Source organism: Orbicella franksi, chromosome 15 (genome assembly GCF_964199315.1).
Source record: "Orbicella franksi chromosome 15, jaOrbFran1.1, whole genome shotgun sequence".
Classification (NCBI taxonomy): Eukaryota; Metazoa; Cnidaria; class Anthozoa; order Scleractinia; family Merulinidae; genus Orbicella; species Orbicella franksi.
This window is the reverse complement of record NC_138159.1, coordinates 228,692-248,600: the sequence shown is the minus strand read 5'-3', so window position 1 is coordinate 248,600 and position 19,909 is coordinate 228,692. Positions and strand designations below refer to the sequence as shown.

The following is a 19,909-nucleotide window of genomic DNA, read 5'->3' as shown; positions in this document are numbered from 1 at the left end:
GACCGTGACGGTGTTTGGATTTCTGATCTTAATTAGCATAGAAATTTACAATTTTAATTCTCCATTTTCTCCTTAGTTTTAGTTTCAATTGAGAAGATTTATCAAGCACGAAAGACAGTGTTTGACTATATTACCAAACACCTCGAAGTTCGTCAGAAATACTCTGTCATATTTTGATCTCTCTTTTAGGTGTTTGGAAATGTGGTCAAACTCGGTCTTTCGTGTTCGATATGTTACTTGTTCTGAGCAGAATGAAGCCAGAGTGAACATGGAAGAATATTCTTGTCTTAATTTCAATTTATCAAACTTTTGTGGAAATATCCTTATTCTTGATCAGATTGTCCAAGCTTATTTACCTGGGACATGTCTACGAGAACTTAAATGAGCAATGGATAACACAGGGGCTTAGCTTGGGGGGGGGGGGTCCTGGGGTGCCCGTGACCCCCCTTTTGTAAGCCTTTTTCAAGCAAACAACCTACAACAGGTTACAAAAACGACATGACAATCTGCTTAGTACCCTCACTTGGACACAGTGTGATCCCCCCCTTTGAAAAATCCTGGCTACGCCCCTGGGATAACTTGGTTTTTAGTACCCCTAAATTAACATGGAAGTTTGCAGTGTTATTATAGTGGAGTTGAAGTAGAGGACTGTATAAATTAAACAGAGTTAGTATGGAAGAATATTACCAATGGTTACTTGACGTGACTAACTTATGTTTCTCTCTTGTTAGGTTCTTTCAGTGTCCTCCTACTAGTGCTACTCTAGGCTGGGACCGTCCTGGGGTGGGACAGGCTGCACTCTACATGTTCCTTGAAGCTGTTGTTTTGTTTGTGTTCATCATTCTTGTTGAGGTATGAAGTTTTTTATTGTTAATCAAAGTGGTAACATGAATTCAGGGAAAATACGATAGGTTTAAAAGTGAAGAACTTTGCTTGATGCTGCTTATTTCCTATTTAATTGGTAAAAACTCAAAAACCTGGTGTTTTTTGTTTTTTGTTTTATTCTTGTTAAGAGTTTGATGTTTCTGCTAAGAGTTTATCTTTTCCATTTTAAAGTTTTTTTTTTTATTTTGTTTTAAAGTGCAAAATATTGTGATACTGGTTTAATTTATTGTTAATCATTTTAAGGTAGATTTTCTAATAAGATATATATCCAATTTATGTTTCTCCTCAACAGATGAGTTTTTTTATTCGAGCAAAGATAACGCTGTCTTCTGGAGAATACAGCAATCTCAGAAAACAAACCGAGGTAAATTATGATATTTGAATGAAATAAGTTCTGGCAAACTTGAACAGGCCATTTCCAAGTTGCCTTTTGCCTCTGAGTCAAAAAGAGTCTTCGTGTTAAACCATTCATATGGAAATGTGTTCAGCATATAAGTTCATTTTCATGCAAAGCAAACTCGTTTTCATATGAAAGATTTTGCACGAAGACTCACTTTCAAACAGAGGCACAAGGTAACTCGGAAATGGTCTATTGGATTATGATGCAGCTGTAAGATACCCTGTCTCATTCATTTTTCTTGAATAGTTGTTGCACAAACGTCCAACAACACAAGTTTTATGTCACATGATCACGTACCATGATTACTGATAAGATCTATTTCCCTCAGGATGAAGATGTGTTTAATGAACGCATGCGCGTTAACAACGAAAGTAGCAGTGAGATTCAATCTGAGGCTGTAGTGTTGAAAGACTTAACAAAGGTTTGTTGTACAGTCAAGTTAAGGCAGAATGTTACATACAAATAGGTGTCTGGAAACCTGTTCCCCCGCAAGCCACAGGTTGACTTAAAATGACAGTCACAAGTATCTCTGTCATAATAGTGACATTGTACGTTCTTTTATACCACTTGGCAAAATTCTCTTACTACGTTAGTACATAATTTTGATGGGCAGCCTGCTCCAGGCATTTTACAGTTACAAGTGATCTGCATGTCATTCACAACAGCAATCATAGTCACTAAAGTTCCAATATAGCTCAAACAAGTTTGTCTTATTCCGCATCAAGGTGTACCGTGGTGCCCATGTCACGGCAGTTGATCACCTTTGTCTTGGAATTCCTCGCGGAGAGTGTTTTGGGCTTCTTGGTATTAATGGTGAGTACATTGACTCTTTCGCCCTATTAGTCCTTGGCTTTTGTTGTTCATGAGCTCGGGGGCTGAGGGGGTGCCCCTGAGGTATCTCAAGACGCATTCACACGATTTCACATAATAGTGAAACGTACGCTAATGTATGTGATGTGCGAAGCACCCAACTGAAAATAATTTTGTCAGTAATAATCACGTGCCAGTGTTGATATCAGCCCAATGTTTCATCAACCCTTTCAAACGTTTACCATGTTCGATTCCATTCATTCATTTCAGGAACTTTCATTTCATTTGTGTTAAATTATGGTTGAATTTGATGAGGATTACGTTTGTGGAAACGGGAATTGAATACCAGTGGCTTGCTTAAGATTAATGTGTTTCCAGAGGAAATCAAAAGGGATGTTTCTGAAGTCGTTTGTTTCTAGGTGCCGGGAAGACCACAACATTCAGTATGTTGACAGGAGATCTGAGCATCACTGAAGGGACGGCCTTCCTGGATGGATTCAACATTCAGACACATTTAAAGGAGGTACGTCAGTAGTCGTCCAGTGTCAGTATGTTGTAATCAAAAGCAACTGTTGTGCAAGCTCTTTCTCATTTACAGTGTAATCAATAGCATCGTACAGTGAACCAATTTGATGTTAATTTATTTAAATTGTGAGGAGGTCAACAGTGGAACACGTTGGTGTAACCTGGAATAATAGAACGAGTGAGTGAGTGAGTGGCGTAAAACCAAAACCAAAGAAATCACTCTGGCCAATCAAAAGAGGACACAGACAATCCAATGAACCAATCAAAACTGAAATAAATACCTCTGGCTGACGCGAAGCGCGGCAAAACGTGTGCGAGTGAGTGACGATTGGTTTTGGTGCACTGCTGATTGGATGAAAAAGTGGCGGGAGTTTTAAGCCAATCGTGTAGCGTAGTAAAGAAAAACTAAAGCAAATACGAATTACTTTCGACACTCAATTGAAGTTGGGAGAATATTCAGTGTTGGTTTTCATGAGAATTACTTTGTCCTTTCCATTTCACAGGTTCAGCAAAGAATTGGTTATTGCCCTCAGGTAAAGTTAAATACAAATACTTTTGCCGCTTATCAAAATGTGAACAATGGAAAAAAAAAGTCGCAATAACGGTGAATTATATCACCCAAGGACTGTGATGAATATCCAGTGAAACCGAGCTGTGAATTGTCATTTTACTCTGTTCTTATTAAATATCGCTATTTACTTGTACAAGTGTTTCTTCTTTATATTAGGGAGGGCAGCTTTGTGGGCGAGTTAACATCCCAGAAAGATTGTTACCTGCAACACTGATACTCAGTGTGGGAGAGTTTGCAATCTTATTCTTAAGTTTTATCTATCAATACATAATTCATATATTTATTTATTTATTTACTTTGGCATTTTTCTTAAAAAAAATGTTTTAGTGAGTCTTTTACTTAGGGCTAACCTCGAGATTTCCTTTTAGACACATTTCGTACTTTATTCTTAGGATTGTTCTTGAGTTTATATCTTGAATAAAGTTGTACTTTGTTCGTTTAGTGTTTAGTGTTTATGAAAACAAGGAAACAGTCAGCCAGCCATATATATAATCATTGAAGAAAATACACATTTCTTTCTTGGAGAAGATTTGATAACTAAGCCCATGACTGCAGTGATAGTGTGGAGGTCCTACTCTTCTTGCTAATGTCCAGAAATTTATCTTTCCTTTGTAGTTTGATGCTCTGCTTGAACGTTTAACCGGCCGTGAAATGCTTACAATGTATGCTCGGCTGCGTGGCGTCCCTGAATACAAAATAAAGGACATAGTAACAGATGCTATTAACCTTCTTAATCTGGCAAAGTGGGCTGATTCCCTGTGTGGAAACTACAGGTACAGTCTTTAGTGGGCTTATTTCTACGATTGTTTTCTATGCATTTTTGTTTGCTTTGATTCCTCAAATTCCTTAGTTATATTTCAACATTCAGGTGTTCATGTTTATGGAGAACGGTAGTTATTGAACCACTTAAGAAATCATGGAGTTAAAGCAGTGTATTGCAAATCCGGTCGATAGTTGTAAACTTTTTTCGTAATTCGGCCAACCAGTGCATACACTCTGCTATGTATCAATTTGAAGTTAATTATAGATTTAATTACCTCCCTCAGCAAGTTTTTGAAGGCCGACGCAGTCTAACAGTGTCTTTAGAAAGTAAAGAAAAACCCTAAACCACGCATATGCGTAATGCTTGTGCTAATATATTATAAAGGGTTTTAAAGGGGTACAAGAAAATCGACCTTTTGCCTAACCACGTGGTGAACTGACAAATTGGCGCCGCTCAGAATTCTTCATAAAATGTGATCTTTAAACGTAGTCAGTCGCTATTTGAATCATTGAAAATGACTAGATTTGTTATTTGTTATTTGTAGGTTTCAAAATGTTTATTCAGCTTTTACCTCCTAAATCTTCGTTCAGTTTAAAACAAAGCTGAAGGAAACACGTGACCTTTCATGCAGCCTTTACTTTATCATTCAGAAGTAAGCTCGTGGAGTTTTTGATTTCCATACCTTAAGAGTATTAGTTCTTATTGGGTTTTTCTTATTTGTGTGTGTTTTTTTCCAAGTGGTGGCAACAAAAGAAAGCTGAGTACAGCCATTGCCCTGGTTGGTAACCCGCCTATTGTGTTCTTGGTGAGTCCACACAATTTTTTTTACATATTGTAGTCAGAAAGTTTTCGTATAACAAAACCTGTTTATGTATGTTTGTTGAAAAGTTCATAACATTGCTCAACGTATTCTTAGTAACATAATTTTTGTCACGGAGGCTCTGTCAACATGGGTGCACCTTTTCACGATTGTAATCACGTGTTAAACGTAACAGCACTGTTGTTCTTTACAGGATGAACCCACTACTGGCATGGACCCAGTTGCTCGCCGTTTCTTGTGGAATACTCTGACCGGGGTAATGAAAGGAGGCCGCTCAATTGTCCTCACATCTCACAGGTAAGCAGCTGAACACGACCCTCTGTGAACATGTAGGCGGATCTTGCTCTTGATTCTGAAGAACCTAGTACACGACAAAAATATTAAAATACCGTAAATTCTCTAAGCCCCACGCCCCATGTATGACAACCCCCTTTCCCTTTTTGTAACAAAACACGGCCTCTCTCTTTCCTCTCTTTCCTTCAAAACATAAACAATAAACAACAGACTGTCTTACCCGCGCTTTTTAATTCTACTTATACTGGCAGGAATTTACATACATTTCTCTCAAACTTTGCTGGAAATATTACCGGTTCTTGTGCTCAAACAAAATCTTAATTGGTCCGTTGTGAAACATTTCTTTTATCAAAGTAAGCTACCAAAAATTTTATTGGCAAGCGTACAATCTGTTGGCCTTTCGCTTATAAATGAAATAAGTCCTACTCGTCCAAGTCGTCTCTGGAAAGCAAAATATGTAGGAAGGGTTTCATAAAAGATCGTTTTAAGGTAACGCCAATAGGTGTCATTTTTTTGTTTACAATTCTAAGGAGACTTATAGTTGTTCATTTGTTATGCGTAGTCTTGCTTCCCTTAAAGCGAGGCAGACTTCCAATCGATTTTAACAAAAGCATGCTCTCAGTTTTCTGAATGAAATTTCAGCATGGAAGAGTGCGAGGCTCTGTGTACAAGACTGGCGATCATGGTGAATGGACAGTTTAAATGTTTGGGATCCACTCAGCATCTCAAGAGCAGGTATGTTGCTACTTAATCTGGAAGTAAAAAACACTTCTGTAGGTTACAATATCCATGTACCGCTAGCACCGTAGAACACACACACGAACTGAATGCCTACTGAACTGATACATCGTGTGCACTCTCGACAGGTCACAGGGTATATTTTGATTTGACGTCACATTTAATCAGCCGGTTTCCTCGCTTCTTTTCATACCAGCAGTGGTTAATCCGACCGATATGTGAAACTTATTATTATGATCTTTCATTCTGATACATTTCTTGATAGATTTGGAACTGGATACACCCTTATGGTGAAGGTTGGTAGAGACACCGGACCTGCAGAGGGTCAAGTCCAAGGTTAGGTTCAGAATACAGCTAATGATACGGAGCTTAAGAAAACCACGACGGCAACGGCAACGGCAACGTGCTAAACAAAAGGTTTAATGAGCAGAACAATGGCTTTGCACGTACGTTATAATTCTTGGTACATTTCTTTGCCGTCCTCTGCAAAACAAGAACGTGAAATGACCAAGTTCTGCATTGTCTGGAGAACGTGAACCACGACGGCTAATTTTTTAAATTTTTATTTCGAATTTATCGATGTGTGCTAGATTCAGTTTCGTGATAGCTTTGACGCTTTGACAGTGATAAACAAAGTAAATGACTTTAGGGTACCGCGAGATTCGTAGGTAAAAAATAAAATCATTTTTCAATCGACCTTGTCCTCGGCGTATATTCTTGATAATGAGTTTTAGTTTAGTCTATATGTTTTCTATTTCACTCTGTAAGGACCAATTACACGTTTTTAACCATATTTTATAAAGCACATTTGATCATTTTTTAGGTTTGAAGCCTGCGTATAATTATTAATTTAATTTAATTATTCATTGGCATTAAGTTTGGTAATCGTATTTTCGGCATTAAAATATTTAAATCAGTGATTTGCACATCCATTTAACTAGAATTATATGCACACGAGCCGTAAGCCGAGTGTGACACCGATGCTCGTACCACATTTTGACGTCTTCTGTGATCTATTACTGAACAGACGTAGGGCGACATGGAAGCTATCTGTAATAATACGGAAGCACGCCATCTATACGTCTGTCCTCGTAAAGATCATAAGTAAGAACCAATCAAAATGGGAGAATAATTTGACGTATTATGTAAAATGAAATGACTATTAAAAATCTCAACTTCATTTTGTATCGTTTGCTGTTTCAGTGTTGGCCACAGAAACCAGTGGTAATGCTCAACCAGTCATGCCAGTTCCTCCAGCTCAGGGTCCTGTCCAACCCCTGGTCTACTCAAATCAAATTGTTGAACAGGTCGATGCTGACTCCATAGGAATGGAGTCTGTGATGCAGTTTGTTACATCCACCTTTACCGGAGCAAAGCTTATGGACCATCACAGTGTAAGTCTCATTAACGAGCTTCTAGGAGATGTAGATGTGACGTTTATAAGAGCCGTTATACATGTATCAAGTGTTAAAGGAACTGAAAAGCGTGGAGTGGTACTGATTGCTGTAACTGGTTCTTTTTCTAGGGAATTCTTCATTACCAAATCAACACAGAAGGTTTGAGTTGGTCGTACATCTTTGGTCAGCTGGAGAGAAATAGAGCCGCTCTGAATATTGTGGACTACAGTGTCAGTCAAACCACACTTGAGCAGGTCTGTAGATTGCTTGATGTTTGGTATATATTTGTTCTTGCCTCTTGTTGTCTGTTTGATTTCTTTCTTGCTTGCTTGCTTGTTTGGTTATGACTCTGTTCATAATATATTTCTTTCTTTCTCAGGTGTTTATCAACTTTGCTAAAGAGCAGCATGCTGAAAACCGCAGTGTAATGAAGAAAAAGCGCTTTTGTTTTAAATGCTGTTGAACAGATCTTCCGGATATGATTCAGTTGAAACACAAGTCAGGGAATTTGCTATCTGGTCAGAGAATATCTAACTTTCTTGTCTAAGTCAGAAACTGTTAGGTTGCTGCATTGCTAGATCAGTGAAAGGTCAAAACACTTCAGTTTAATATAACTTCGTAAGGCTTCTTCGGCTCATCCGTTTGCCATACAAATGTATTGGACAAAACAGTATTATAATTCTCAGTTTCAACCTGTAGCTGTAAATTTAGTATGATCTAAATGTAGATGTCGATAGCAGTTTGAAGTTACTCGAGCCCACAAAGATGTCGCTGTAACTGTAGCTCTGACTCTGGCTCTGGTTCTAGATGTAGATGATAGTAAGTAAGAAAAGGTCTATTTAATGGGTAGCCCGAACTGCCTTAAAAACAGTAATAAACCAGTACCTTTTCTAGCATTAAACACAAGGTAAGAAATAGTATAACAATGTCACTATATAATGTGAGCAAATTAAAGATTTGAATGTGCGTATAATTATGATACAGAGTATAAAGCTGTTGATCTTAAAAAATACTTTTCCAAAGAAGATTTTAAACGCATTGCGTGTGCTTTAAGAAGACGAAATAGGAAGTAGAAAAATAAGAACAGATCGTGATATATTAAACTAGTTTAATAATATTTTTATTAGTAATAAGTTTAATAGTAAGGAAATTTATAACCTAGTTAAAAGAGAAATTGAAAAAAGAAAAAAACTTAAAATTAGCAAACACTGGCTATAGATTTTTGTGATTTCGTGTATTTGATTGGATGTGCCATCTTTTGACTATTCGCGGATAGTCACGACTCGAGCTTTTGTTATACTCTGGACTATATTTTAAGTTAACAAAAGCAACATAATGTTTTAAGATATGTATTTTGGTGCTACATTGGAACCAGGATAGTTCTCTTAAAGCAATCAGATCACTGTTTCTTTTCTCGGTGAGTGATGATCATTACAGCTTGACAATAGCAATAGCAACAGCGCGAACCCGCAGGTAGCCTGGGCCAATCTAGGCGGGCCACGTCTCTATTTATATTAGACCATTAATACATAAATAAGATTGTTATGCAACTACTTATAAAAGAATTTACAAAACCGTTTAATACAAGTACATTTACATATTTTGATTGACACTAGGAGCTATGATTTACTGGAGATAAACTAAACTGTGGGTTGAAATTAATCAGGAACTGAATTTAAGAACTTCAGTCAGGGTGTCGACTTCAACATAGTCATCCCTATCTGAAAGAGTCTCAAATAAAGAGCTTTGCCTCCTTTGCTACAGTCATCGGTCGTTATTTTAGGAATTATGAGCAGTTTTCTGTTGCCACGTGAAAACGCATTTAATGCTTGCTCTTGATTCGAAAGTAGCGACCTCAAATACAAGTTAATTTGTGATAAAAAAAAAATGGATATGATAGATCTAAGCTGAAGCAAAGTGATCTAATAGCTTTAGATGGGCTGTTATCTCAAAGGGAATATATTACCCTGTTTGATGTAATATAATTTCTATTCAACACTATTTAATCCTTTTCAACTAGCTACAAATTCGTTACATAATTGTTTTACATAGATGATCATTTAATTAAGTCCACATGTGGCACGTGTAGTAGTTACCCGAAAGTAATAATGAATAATGATTCGAATTTATGATGCGTTAATACAGATAACTAGGATGAACTAGTGCATAACAATTAAAATTAAATAAAACAATTAAAAGATACATCTTTGATGCTATTTGCCCTTAATTATTGCTTCACTTGTATTGTAGTTCCTTATTTAGAAACAGTTTTGGGCAGGGAGAAAACGTAAATGAAACTCGCTTACCAGTTTATAATAGTTGACAGCTACTTTCTGATTAAACCGTACTTATATACTAAAATGCCACAATACCCTCTTTGAAATCGCATCGGAGAAATATCATGCAGAATTTCTTTTTCTCTCCCAACGCATCGTTCTACTAATCAAATATAAACTAGCAAAACTCGCGCATGACAACCACAAGCATAGTTGGAGATCAAATTTGTTTTCCACGCTGGGCTATTATTTGGGACGTTAAGATTGGTTTCTTAGCAACGTTCAACATCCCCCAAAAAATGTCCCTTTCTTGGTTATGGAAATTTGCTTCCTGTCAGTAAACAGAGTTTCGTAGCGTGAAGGAAAAATAATCTACACTATTTAATGCTTATAGCTACAATAGTCTGTTGTGGAAAGAACCAACTGACAACACCACAATGTCTTTGAGCAGCTTTCGCGGTATCGTCTCAATACTTCTCATATTGGCTGGACTCTGGGTTTTATTTCTGATAGCAGCGCATCTCATTTTAGATCTTGAGCAGGGCAAGAGATATATTGAAAGTCTGAGTTTGACACAGTTTGGTAACGCAAGAAAAGAAGCCATCGATGATAAACTGTATTTTGAAAAAACCGAAGGTAGGTAGCCGAGGTACTGAATTATCCTTTCACAGATCACTTCCTCAAAGCAAAACTCATTCTGCTTCGTTTGGCCACGTGATGTTTACACTCTTTCAAACTCACCCATATTCGTGTTTGGCAGAGTATATTTTCTACAGTAGAGGTTGATCGCATCTTGTTGAAGAGAGACCCGGTAGTTAGATTCTAGAGTGAGGGAATAACTTCGTCCACAGTTTGTCCATGTCCTCCCTCGTTCTTCAGCCTTCAGTAATGAATTTGTTATTCAGCTCCGCCGAGCTGCTTGCAGTGTGCTTGTAAAAGCTGGGACCCTTGAGTTGTTATTCCTGAACGCATGTTCTGTCGAGTTCAGAGCTTTACTCTTCCAATCAAAGGTACCTCCGCTATTTTTAACATAAACTGGCGTGGTTCAATATATTTGTACTCATTTGAAGTATTTTTATCTCGTAAATATAGGTTATTTGTAAAGTCCACAGCATGTCCTATCTGTATTTTTGACGTATTCAAATCAAGGGCAAAACAAACAGAAAATAGGACCTGGTGGTTGGTCTATGACCCATACAACTGGGTAGAAAAATGTCTGCAGCAGTTTACCAAATTACTGACCGTTGTCCCTGCGAGACCAAAACAACTGGAATAATATCTTTGTTTATCTTTTATAATGCACTAGATACGCTGGAGCAGGTGGACTGTGAAATACCACAGGATAAGTCATACCCAGACTGCAAGAACCGTGTACAGGTCTGTAGACGTAGATAAATCACTCGTTCAAACTGGGACTCTGTCTGTCTTTTCGTCAGTCTGTCAATTTAACAATAGATGGAACTAAAGGGATCTATCACACCTCATGCAACCATGCATTGTTTCTTTTTCCTTAGCTGCTACGAAAAAACTGGCAAACAAATTCGTGCTACAAAGAATATGACGTTGATGGAACAATTTGTTCGCTGGTGATATATTTAAGTGAGGTAAAGTTTTCAATTTAATTAATTACACGCATGCCTTTATAAGTTATAACTCAAGGTCGGTCCGGGATTCTCAAGCTACGCCTATCACGTGTCACGCAAATCATCTTGAAAACTTGTCACGTCTTCGAGTCAGAGTCCCTTCTTGTCAAGTTTTTTAGTGCTGTGCTCTTGAACATGACAGGTCATTTTAACAGACCCTTTTTTTCCACCAAGGTGTAATGACATGCTGTCCAGAAGTACTCGGATACTTGACAGTGCATCATATGTAACTCATGATTTATGTGTGTTTAGGTGGAATCATGGTGTCCACAATTTCCCTGGAGAAAGTATATGAAAAAGAAAGAACGAAGACGTGAAAAGGTACGTCTCTGGGGACAGAATGTACAATCACAACCTTCACAATCTAGCTTTTGATAATTTGACCATTATATGTTTGATCGAGACATTCAGGTACTGTTCTTTTACTTTGCTACTGAGGTTTTGTTCAAGTTACATAACAACTATTGAGGCTCCTAGCACGACGTTTCTCGTTTACAAATGATTCCTTGTGTACAGAGGAAAATAGTCTTGTATGTCTCTCTACACATTTGTAATGCTGACCAAACAGGTGTATTAACTCAACGATGGGACACGTGTTACGTGTCACGCGTAAGTAACGTTCCCAGGTCTCCAGAATGCGTCCAAGGTATGGACTTCGTTTGACCTCCTTAACATTTGCGTCAGCTTTCTTTGTTCGTGAGTTTATTTGTATTGGTATGGATGCGATTGGATGGTAGTTGAGCTCAAAGTTCCTTGGAATATCAGTCGTCTTCCACACTAGAGAGGAAGATCGCTGATTTACAGGCAAAGTTTAGAGCTGTGAAAGGGCACATAAAACTGTTTGGAAAAAGTTATCCTTTCTATTGCGATCCTATTGATATCGATAACTCGTATTGCCATTGATTAATTGTAACTGTTTCTTGTCGCAGGCAGTAATGGAAGAGAACCCGACTCACTTACTTTCCATGTTGATTTCCTTACCTGGATCTCAGCCAATTAGATCACGGATATCAGAAATGTGGCCTTATTGGAAAGATGGCCTCCGTTTTATGCAAAAGAATAAAGGAAATATTGACACTCGGAACAAAAAGAAGGTTTCTGCTGTAATGCGTTTATTTGTTCATTTTCGACTCGTTAGTTGGTAATACGAGGTACTATAGATAGGCTGTCAAGCTTTGTTTCTGGCTGAAACAAAATTATTTGTTGCAGATTTTAGTTTTTATCGGTGGGCTAATGGGCGCTACTTCAAACATGTCTCATCTCACAGACGACCTGCTACAATGGAGTGACTTACTAGCCTCGCTATGGGTCCTGGGTCATGACGTCACTATCAAGGCAGACAGAGTCGAACTACTAAGGTACTAAATGCAATGTGCACGGCATTTTTATGCCTTTAGAGCAAGTAAATTTACTCATTAAATGCCTCTTTGACAAGTGTCGTCGACCTTTCCGTTCTGAATTGAAGTTGAAAACAAATGTAGATATTCTCGCCTGACAATTAATTAGAACGTTTTCTATTAGAGGACAGCATTTTCTATCGGATTTCTACCAATGATCGTCTATTGTGGACGTCAGTTTAATTTCCCCTTCTATCACTTCATGTAGTTTGATCACGGAAGGAAGTCAGTTTACGCACCGTGGCTGTGACAAGGGAGACTCAGGCTTTGATTTGATATACATCGATATACAAGGTCTGCAACAACTGGTCATGTTAGCCCCTGACCCAGGAGCACGCTCACTTATATGGGCTAAGTACAGGTAGCTATGGTAACACATACGGTGTATAACCAGGGCGGAGGTTCTCTCCATTCTCTTATTTTGATGAAGGCTGAATTGGGACATTCCGGGGTAGACAAGGTATATTTCAGGGACTTGACATTCCTGTTGTACTAGGTTTAAGGATAAGTGCCCCTCTCAGGAAATTAATGTAGCTGAGTGAACAGAAATTTTCCGAAAGTTGTGTTCCCGTCCTAAATGAATACCTTTCAGCGTCAGGGACGTTCCCCTCCCCCTCACCACCACCCCCGACCCCTTTGATATTTTCCATCAAAATGATAGACAGGTTGGTATCTTTTGTTGTGTTATTCGGGGCGAAATCATTGAATGGGGTTCTAAGAAAATGTACCATCAACTGCTTCCTGCCACTTGGGGTTATTAACCTTGTTATGCTTTTATTATTATTAATTATTACTTTTAACTTGACCCAAACGATGACGGATGTGTCTTTGTTCACAATGGAAAAAGAGGTCTCCCGTGTCCTGATCTGTGATAAAGAATAGCACTCTTTGCTTGGTCTTGTTATCGTCAATAAAAAAAATCTCTGCGCAAGTCACGCAGCTGTTAAATTACGGGAAAAAGTCAAGAACGTAATAAAAGAGGAATTTGTTGAATTTTAATTTCAGTTGCCGCCTTCGCGTTGTGACTCCGTTTGGAATGGACGCCCAGTTTAATTATAGGGATTACAAAGGACCAGTCATGGGAACGCGCTCTCAACAAGGAAACTGGAACCTAAACCTCAAGCAGTTCTTGTCCAAATATCGTGAGTGCTGATTGGCTAATCTTAATAGTACCAGGCTTTCCCCTCCAGCGGAAAGAAGTCTGTTTAGTACCTCTATAAACCGAACTTCAGTCGTTGTGTCTTTTGTGTTTGATTTATTGAGAAACAGATCCCAGTTTCATCTCCTTAGCTTACTTACCGCACCACTTTTCCCCGTTTAACAAGAATTTTCTAGTCTTTTTGTATTTTTAAAGAATTTTTAAAGCATTAATTTGTTTACTGCCTCATGAATGGCTAACCCAGTAGCTTTATCATGTTACATTCTTAGTCTGAGAATTCTAAAGAAGAATCGTGCATCCAATGAATTACACGACTACATTTTTATTGTTACCATTGTTTTCAAACTCTTACAGCGTTGTCAGTTGACAACTCGTTCCTTGGTTTCGCGTTGAAAAGTTCACAGAACGAAACAACACTACAAAAAATTTCAATGGCTTATGTACATGGAAAGCCATCGGAATTTAAAGTGAGTGAGCCTAACCAATATAGAATATACATGTATAAGAACTGATATTTTTGAAGGATAATGTTATGTCTGTTGCGTTTTGCAGTAATGTTTTTAGTAACTATATGTGGTGTCTAGAGAATCTTAAGACGGCGAAACAATTTTTTTATTATCAGTTAAGGCTCTTCCGAAGTTTTATTTAGCATTCTAGAATTACACTTTTTAGGTATGACCTCTATAAGCTAAACCGAAATCTCACAAAGTGTAAAAGTTCGAATCTAGTCTACAAACTCTTTCAGGGAGGTGGAACAGAAGTAATTATTTTGAACGCTCCGTGTATATCAACTTAACAACTTTTAAATGTTCTCTTTCTTTACTACATTATAGGTTCACAAAAATTTTATAAAAGCAATTTACAAACAAATGAGGATACACACTGCTTTGGTAGGTAATTGATACATCTGACAAGTCAGATCCATTTATTTTATAATTTTTCTACTCAAGAAAAAGAAACTATTACGTGCAATTGTCTAGAACACGATAACGATCCCTTCAGAGTACCCCTTCCTGATTAGACGTGACAGCTGGTAACATAACACTTTGTTATATTGACAACTTTATCAAGGCAATTTTCAAGTATGTATGTTAGTGTGAAGGATTTTTCTTCGTCCGGCTAGAAACCAAAATCTGAAAAATATTAATCAAGAATGTGTAATGTTGGCTAAGATTGTAAATCTTGCCACGTTTCACACCTGTTATAAACGTCCACTGATGTCATAAGAATTCATTTTTCTGGAACTCGAACTTGTTTATTGGAGAGATGTGAACTTGATGTGACTGCGTGATTGGTTCAGTCAACAGGTGAACTGAAGAAAGACTTGCCTTTTATCGTGAACCATGAAAATTTAAATTTGACTGGTATTACACGACTGCTGGGAAAATCTAAGGTACGATTGAGATTCTTTATTCCTGGCTATTTCTTAATCAATTCCCGAGCTGGTAGAATTAAATAGGAATAAAGCAATTAATCATATAATAAATTTGTCATGAAACTTAATAAATTTTACATCAGGACTTCAGCCAACAAATCAGCATAAAAGAATACCAGCGAAAGACGACGCCGTCGGTGTCTTTGATTAAATTCAGTGATTTAGATGTCATCAGCAATCAAAAACAAACACATCGGAAGTTTGGGGGACAAGCAGTCCAAAAGCCATTTATAAAGAGAACAAAATCAGTAAAGTATCACTTCGATAAGTAAGGTCTATCTTTTTTCCGTGTGTTTTCTCAATGAACAACGGGTTTAAGTTACTTATAGGTTTGGGATTACCTTACGAAGACCATCTAGCGCTAGAAGCCATTGCACAAGGAAGTGTCTTCATGAATCCAAAAGTAAGAAATGGTTAGAGTTTGCTGTCATTATCTTTTATTTTAACTTAACTTCAACCGAAAAAGACCTCGCTTTTTTTTGAGTGGCCTGCGTCACTCTGAGTTTAATGTTTTTCTCTCCCTTACATCATAAGTTGTTCTCAGGGACGACATACAACATAATTATAATTTATAACCTCTGTTTTGTTGTTTGGCTGTATGTTTAATTTAAACTGTGCCAACGGCGGAATAACGTCTTCGCAGAATTGCTCCTAAAGCATTTCTGATGATTTTCGTGTAAGATAATGAGGAACCAATTCAAACTATCTTTGTTGTGCTTTTATTTTTCTCACTTTTGACCGGTAGCACTGTTTTTTCTTCAGTTTTCTACGCATAAAAATCGTCTCAATGATCCAACTCTGAAAGATCTGCCATCTTCAAGAAACGTAAGTGATAAAATGCAGTAACGGAGGAAAAGAAAGTAAAGATTAATAAATTCACTTTTCACATGTGAAACCAAGTTCGTAGTCAAGTTCATATTTGTGGCTAAATCCACTAAAACTTGATTTACTCATCTCAAACAACAATCAAATCCGGAATGCAGGATAGCTAAAATTTTAAATCTAAGGATAACAATAATATATTACAAAACAAGTGCATCGCCGACCTGTGTCTTTCATTTGCTGTTTTTTTTTTTGTTTTTTTTTTGTGATAATGGCATTTTTCATATTTCAGTTAAGCTCGCAGCATCCTTATGCAGAGATATTTATTGGAGAGCCCTTCGTTTATACAGCGAACATTTGGAATAAGACAGAGGTGAAAATATCAATAAAAAACATCCTAAGCAAACAGGTAAGAAAAGACAGTCATTAGAAGTCGTCATTGGACTAAGTACCTTATTTCCTTTACTCTATCTGTTGAACACTTTGCTCTTACAGCTAACTGTTTTTATTCAAGATCAAACCATTTGTTCCTTTCGAGTTTTCCTGTGAAGGAATGTTGGAAAGATTAAACGCTTACATCGAAAATCAGGTGAGAACCAGTTATCTTGTCCTTACTCGTCCCAGTCCCTACTTATCAATAGTATCGGAGTGAAAGACTGGGGAGATATTTGAGAAGATAGTGTGGGCTCTGGGGAAGAGCGAATCTTCCCTCGACCTTTCCGTGAGTCTATGCGAGAGGACAAAACCTTATACCAGCGTAAGGTTATCCTAAGGTGAATCAATCTGTTATTAATTACAAACACCCAAGATGCATTGCCCGTCCTATGGCTCGACTAACCAATTACGGGGAAGGGTTTGGTAAGGTTTTTGCCTAACTGGCTAATTAACGACCCTCCAAAAGAAGGGACGTCACGTCAAATCAGTTACCAATGCAGCGATTTTTCTACTGCGGAGATGCTGGTTCTATCTTTTTGGTCTGTTTATTGCTGTATTTTTTGCATAAACAAGCCTTCTGATGTCTAGTCTCGTATTTCATGTACCAGCGTGTGGATGGTTTCACAGTTAGCAAACGTCACGAACCTCCAAAAGTAATGATAAGAAACAGCTGCTTTAAAATCTGTAACGGAAATCGTTTCTTAGTTTGTTTCAACGGTATGCTTGTTATAAGCTGTCTTTCATCTTGTACTTGCCTTCTTTTCTCCCAAGTATGGTTTTCTAGCTTAAAAATCATTTCTTCCGGCTTCAACCCTGTGTTGTTTTCTAACAATACTAAAAAACTGAAAGGTTGATGTTGCATTCTCACTGACAGGATTTTTGTGACAAATCTTACCACTGGCCTCTTCAAAAGGGCGACTTACAAATAACCGTCGCACGTCCTGGAAACTCGTGTACAGACACATGTTTTAACGAAGGTATCTTGCTCCTACCATTGTGTTATCTATATTTACATTAGACTGGCTCTTGATGTAAAGGAGGTTAACATTCGAGTGATTTTTGAAGGTGTACTATATTTCGGTTGGCCAAACCAGCCTTCTTCAGGTGCCTGAAGAAGGCTGGTTTGGCCAGTCGAAATATAGTACACCTTCAAAAAATCATCCTACGTTGTGTCGGTTTTTGCTTTTGTATTCTTCATTTTATATGTAAAGCCGATTAGATCACTATTGACCCAGCGTATACCAGCAGGATCATCGTTCCGGTTGCTTGCTTAAACATTTTATAGTCATTCGAAGTGTGAATTTTAATCCAAGGATATATTATGAACATTCCAAAAGACACCTGGCTGGCATTGCTTTTCCGGATTTCCAAATAATCTTGTAGCAGATTTTGAACTAGTAGGCTTCTATGTCCATCCATTTAGCAGACTTGAGGTTGCTATCTAAGCACTTTTGCACAACCGAGAGCGACGTAGCTTCTAGATCTGATCCTAGATTGTTTAACTATGTTCCTGTTATAATTTTTTCCTTCTAGGTCTGACATGTGAATCAGAGTATTTTTATCTCTTAAATTCCAGGTAATACTTGATATGTCTTTATGAGGTGATAAGGTTATGGTTATAACCATGCACTTCTGTCGTATTGGAACTCGTATAGTAAATAACTTACTAATGTTTGTGATGGGCAGGAAGAAATCAAAGGGACCTAACACTTTCACAAAGAGTGCAGCTGCCTGTGGACTAACGCCTCACAGTCAGCAGTTTATAAACCAATCCCTCCTCGCATCAAACCACCTCGTTATCATTTCTCCATTGTTCTGATTTGTTACTGATTGCTCATAGAGAGTAAGTCATACCATTCAGTCAGCCAGTCAGCCACCGGGCCAGTCCGAGAGAGTAAGTCTGTCAGTCAGTCCTGCCAGTCATTCAGACGGTCATGCCGTCATTCAGTCGGTTAGTCAGCAAGTCAGTCACTCATTCAGTCAGTTAGCCAGCAAGTCAGTCAGTCAGTCAGTTAGTCAGCAAGTCAGTCAATCAGTCAGTCAGTTAGTCAGCAAGTCAGTCAGTCAGTCAGTCAGTCAGTCAATCAGTTATTTAGTAAGCAATCAAATTACACAGTCAGTCGGTCATTAGTTGGCCAGTCAGTTTAGTCAGTCAGTCAGTCAGTCAGTCAGTCAGCTAGTCAGTCAACCAGGCAGCCAGTCTGCCAGTGAGTCGGCATTCAGTCAGTCGGCCAGTGAGTAAGTCAGCCAGCCAGCCACCCTTGTCAGTCACTCAGCCTGTGAGTAAGTCAGTTAGTCAGCCAGCCAGCCAGCCAGTCAGTCAGTCAGTCAGTCAGTCAGCTGTGAGTAAGTCAGTCAGCCAGCCCGTCGGTCAGTCAGTCAGTCAGTCAGTCAGTCAGGCGGGCAGACTGTCAGTAAATTAAACAGCTGGCCAGCTTTTTATTCAGTGTTAAATAAAGGAGTTGAATTCCCAACTAACTTCTACACAATATGCATCACAACTATTATATTTAACTAAGAGAGCCACGACTTTGTTTTACCTTTTCAGTAACGTTACCGGCTGTGTAGAAGTAATATCTGAGGAAAGTATTGTAGCTCCAGCCATAGAGGAAGTCACCTCAAAATGTGTGTTTCAGAAACAGCCTCTTTTATTCAGCTGTGCTGCTTATCATCCTTCCTACAAGAGATTCTGTCCTTGCAGACGCTACAGAAAGGGACAAATAGCCCTTTGTAAACACTGTTTCTAGCAAGAATACGTATCAAGAAAACCGGTTCAACATTGATAACAATAGGCATTATTATAAGACCTAAAATTGGTCTTATATGGCCATTTTGAAACAATGGCGGTATAAGCTTCTAAATGCCCTGCGGGAGTTTTTGAAATTTCCGATTACCATACGAGCGCGAATTTTAAACGATCAGACAGACTGAATGGAAGACAAATTCTCCCGAGGGGAGATGGTACTGGTATAATCCTGTCGGTGCAAGTATTTGCGGTGAGGTGGTGGTTGTACAAATGTATTTAAAAGTGAAAGTAAAAGCTGCCGACAAGTAAGTCATGTTTTTGCTTTAAAATTGCTCTAACCTGGTAAACTCAAAACGCGTGGGAGTGAAAGTGAAGTTCGCATTTGGCTAGATTGCGAACAGGCTCTCTTTTGCTCTAAAACCCATAAGATCAGTGTAGGATGAACGCGAAAATAGCGAGCGCGATAATCGATAATCACCTCGCGCTCCCGCTGTTTCCGAGTTCGACCCACGGATTGAAAAGCAGGAGGAGAGACTGCTTTCAGTCGTGCATTCGGCCAGAGATTAATAGCTCTTAACAGCGCTTCGAAGCGATCTACATCTCAAGTGACTACATCGTGAGACAAACGATAATACACTTTATTAAGAACAAACCTTTATTTCCAAAGATTTTCTTTTAAGAGCATGTTAGCCTTAAGTGTCACTGTCAGAGAAAACCGGGCAGGACCAAAATATCGAGGTCAGCCTTCATCTGTTTACAGTGTAAAAGCTATCCGAAAAGATTAACAAACATG

General features: G+C 38.3%; 2 protein-coding genes across 2 annotated transcripts in view; both read left to right on the top strand.

The window, feature by feature from the left end:
* LOC145469461 (phospholipid-transporting ATPase ABCA3-like) overlaps positions 1-9,374 on the top strand; it is a 39,181-nt gene extending 29,807 nt beyond the window's left edge. The window contains exons 33-46 of the mRNA XM_081453186.1: positions 732-852; positions 1,178-1,249; positions 1,614-1,706; positions 2,011-2,098; positions 2,515-2,618; positions 3,124-3,153; positions 3,807-3,964; positions 4,693-4,759; positions 4,968-5,071; positions 5,711-5,803; positions 6,072-6,142; positions 7,010-7,200; positions 7,332-7,457; positions 7,583-9,374. Coding sequence (XP_081309312.1) covers positions 732-852; positions 1,178-1,249; positions 1,614-1,706; positions 2,011-2,098; positions 2,515-2,618; positions 3,124-3,153; positions 3,807-3,964; positions 4,693-4,759; positions 4,968-5,071; positions 5,711-5,803; positions 6,072-6,142; positions 7,010-7,200; positions 7,332-7,457; positions 7,583-7,666 — 1,402 coding nt within the window. The 3' untranslated portion in view covers positions 7,667-9,374. The remainder of the gene's footprint in view (positions 1-731; positions 853-1,177; positions 1,250-1,613; positions 1,707-2,010; positions 2,099-2,514; positions 2,619-3,123; positions 3,154-3,806; positions 3,965-4,692; positions 4,760-4,967; positions 5,072-5,710; positions 5,804-6,071; positions 6,143-7,009; positions 7,201-7,331; positions 7,458-7,582) is intronic.
* Positions 9,375-9,523: 149 nt separating this feature from the next.
* On the top strand, positions 9,524-19,581 carry LOC145469465 (alpha-1,6-mannosylglycoprotein 6-beta-N-acetylglucosaminyltransferase A-like). Its single transcript, XM_081453197.1, has 18 exons — positions 9,524-10,115; positions 10,786-10,856; positions 10,994-11,083; positions 11,375-11,443; positions 12,052-12,216; positions 12,332-12,480; positions 12,728-12,880; positions 13,525-13,661; positions 14,033-14,145; positions 14,512-14,568; positions 14,979-15,071; positions 15,433-15,516; positions 15,876-15,938; positions 16,228-16,344; positions 16,450-16,524; positions 17,245-17,347; positions 17,904-17,946; positions 18,919-19,581. Exons 1-18 carry the CDS (start codon positions 9,917-9,919, stop codon positions 19,115-19,117), a joined length of 1,980 nt encoding a protein of 659 aa, XP_081309323.1. The 5' UTR covers positions 9,524-9,916; the 3' UTR covers positions 19,118-19,581.
* The last annotated feature ends 328 nt before the right edge of the window (positions 19,582-19,909 follow it).

Excerpts from the sequence above, each read along its gene's own strand:
- LOC145469465 (XM_081453197.1), top strand. The coding sequence starts at position 9,917 with ATGTCTTTGAGCAGCTTTCGCGGTATCGTCTCAATACTTCTCATATTG. Across the intron at positions 11,444-12,051 it reads AAGAACGAAGACGTGAAAAG|GCAGTAATGGAAGAGAACCC; the intron begins GTACGTCTCTGG and ends TTCTTGTCGCAG. Across the intron at positions 16,525-17,244 it reads ACGCTTACATCGAAAATCAG|GATTTTTGTGACAAATCTTA; the intron begins GTGAGAACCAGT and ends TCTCACTGACAG.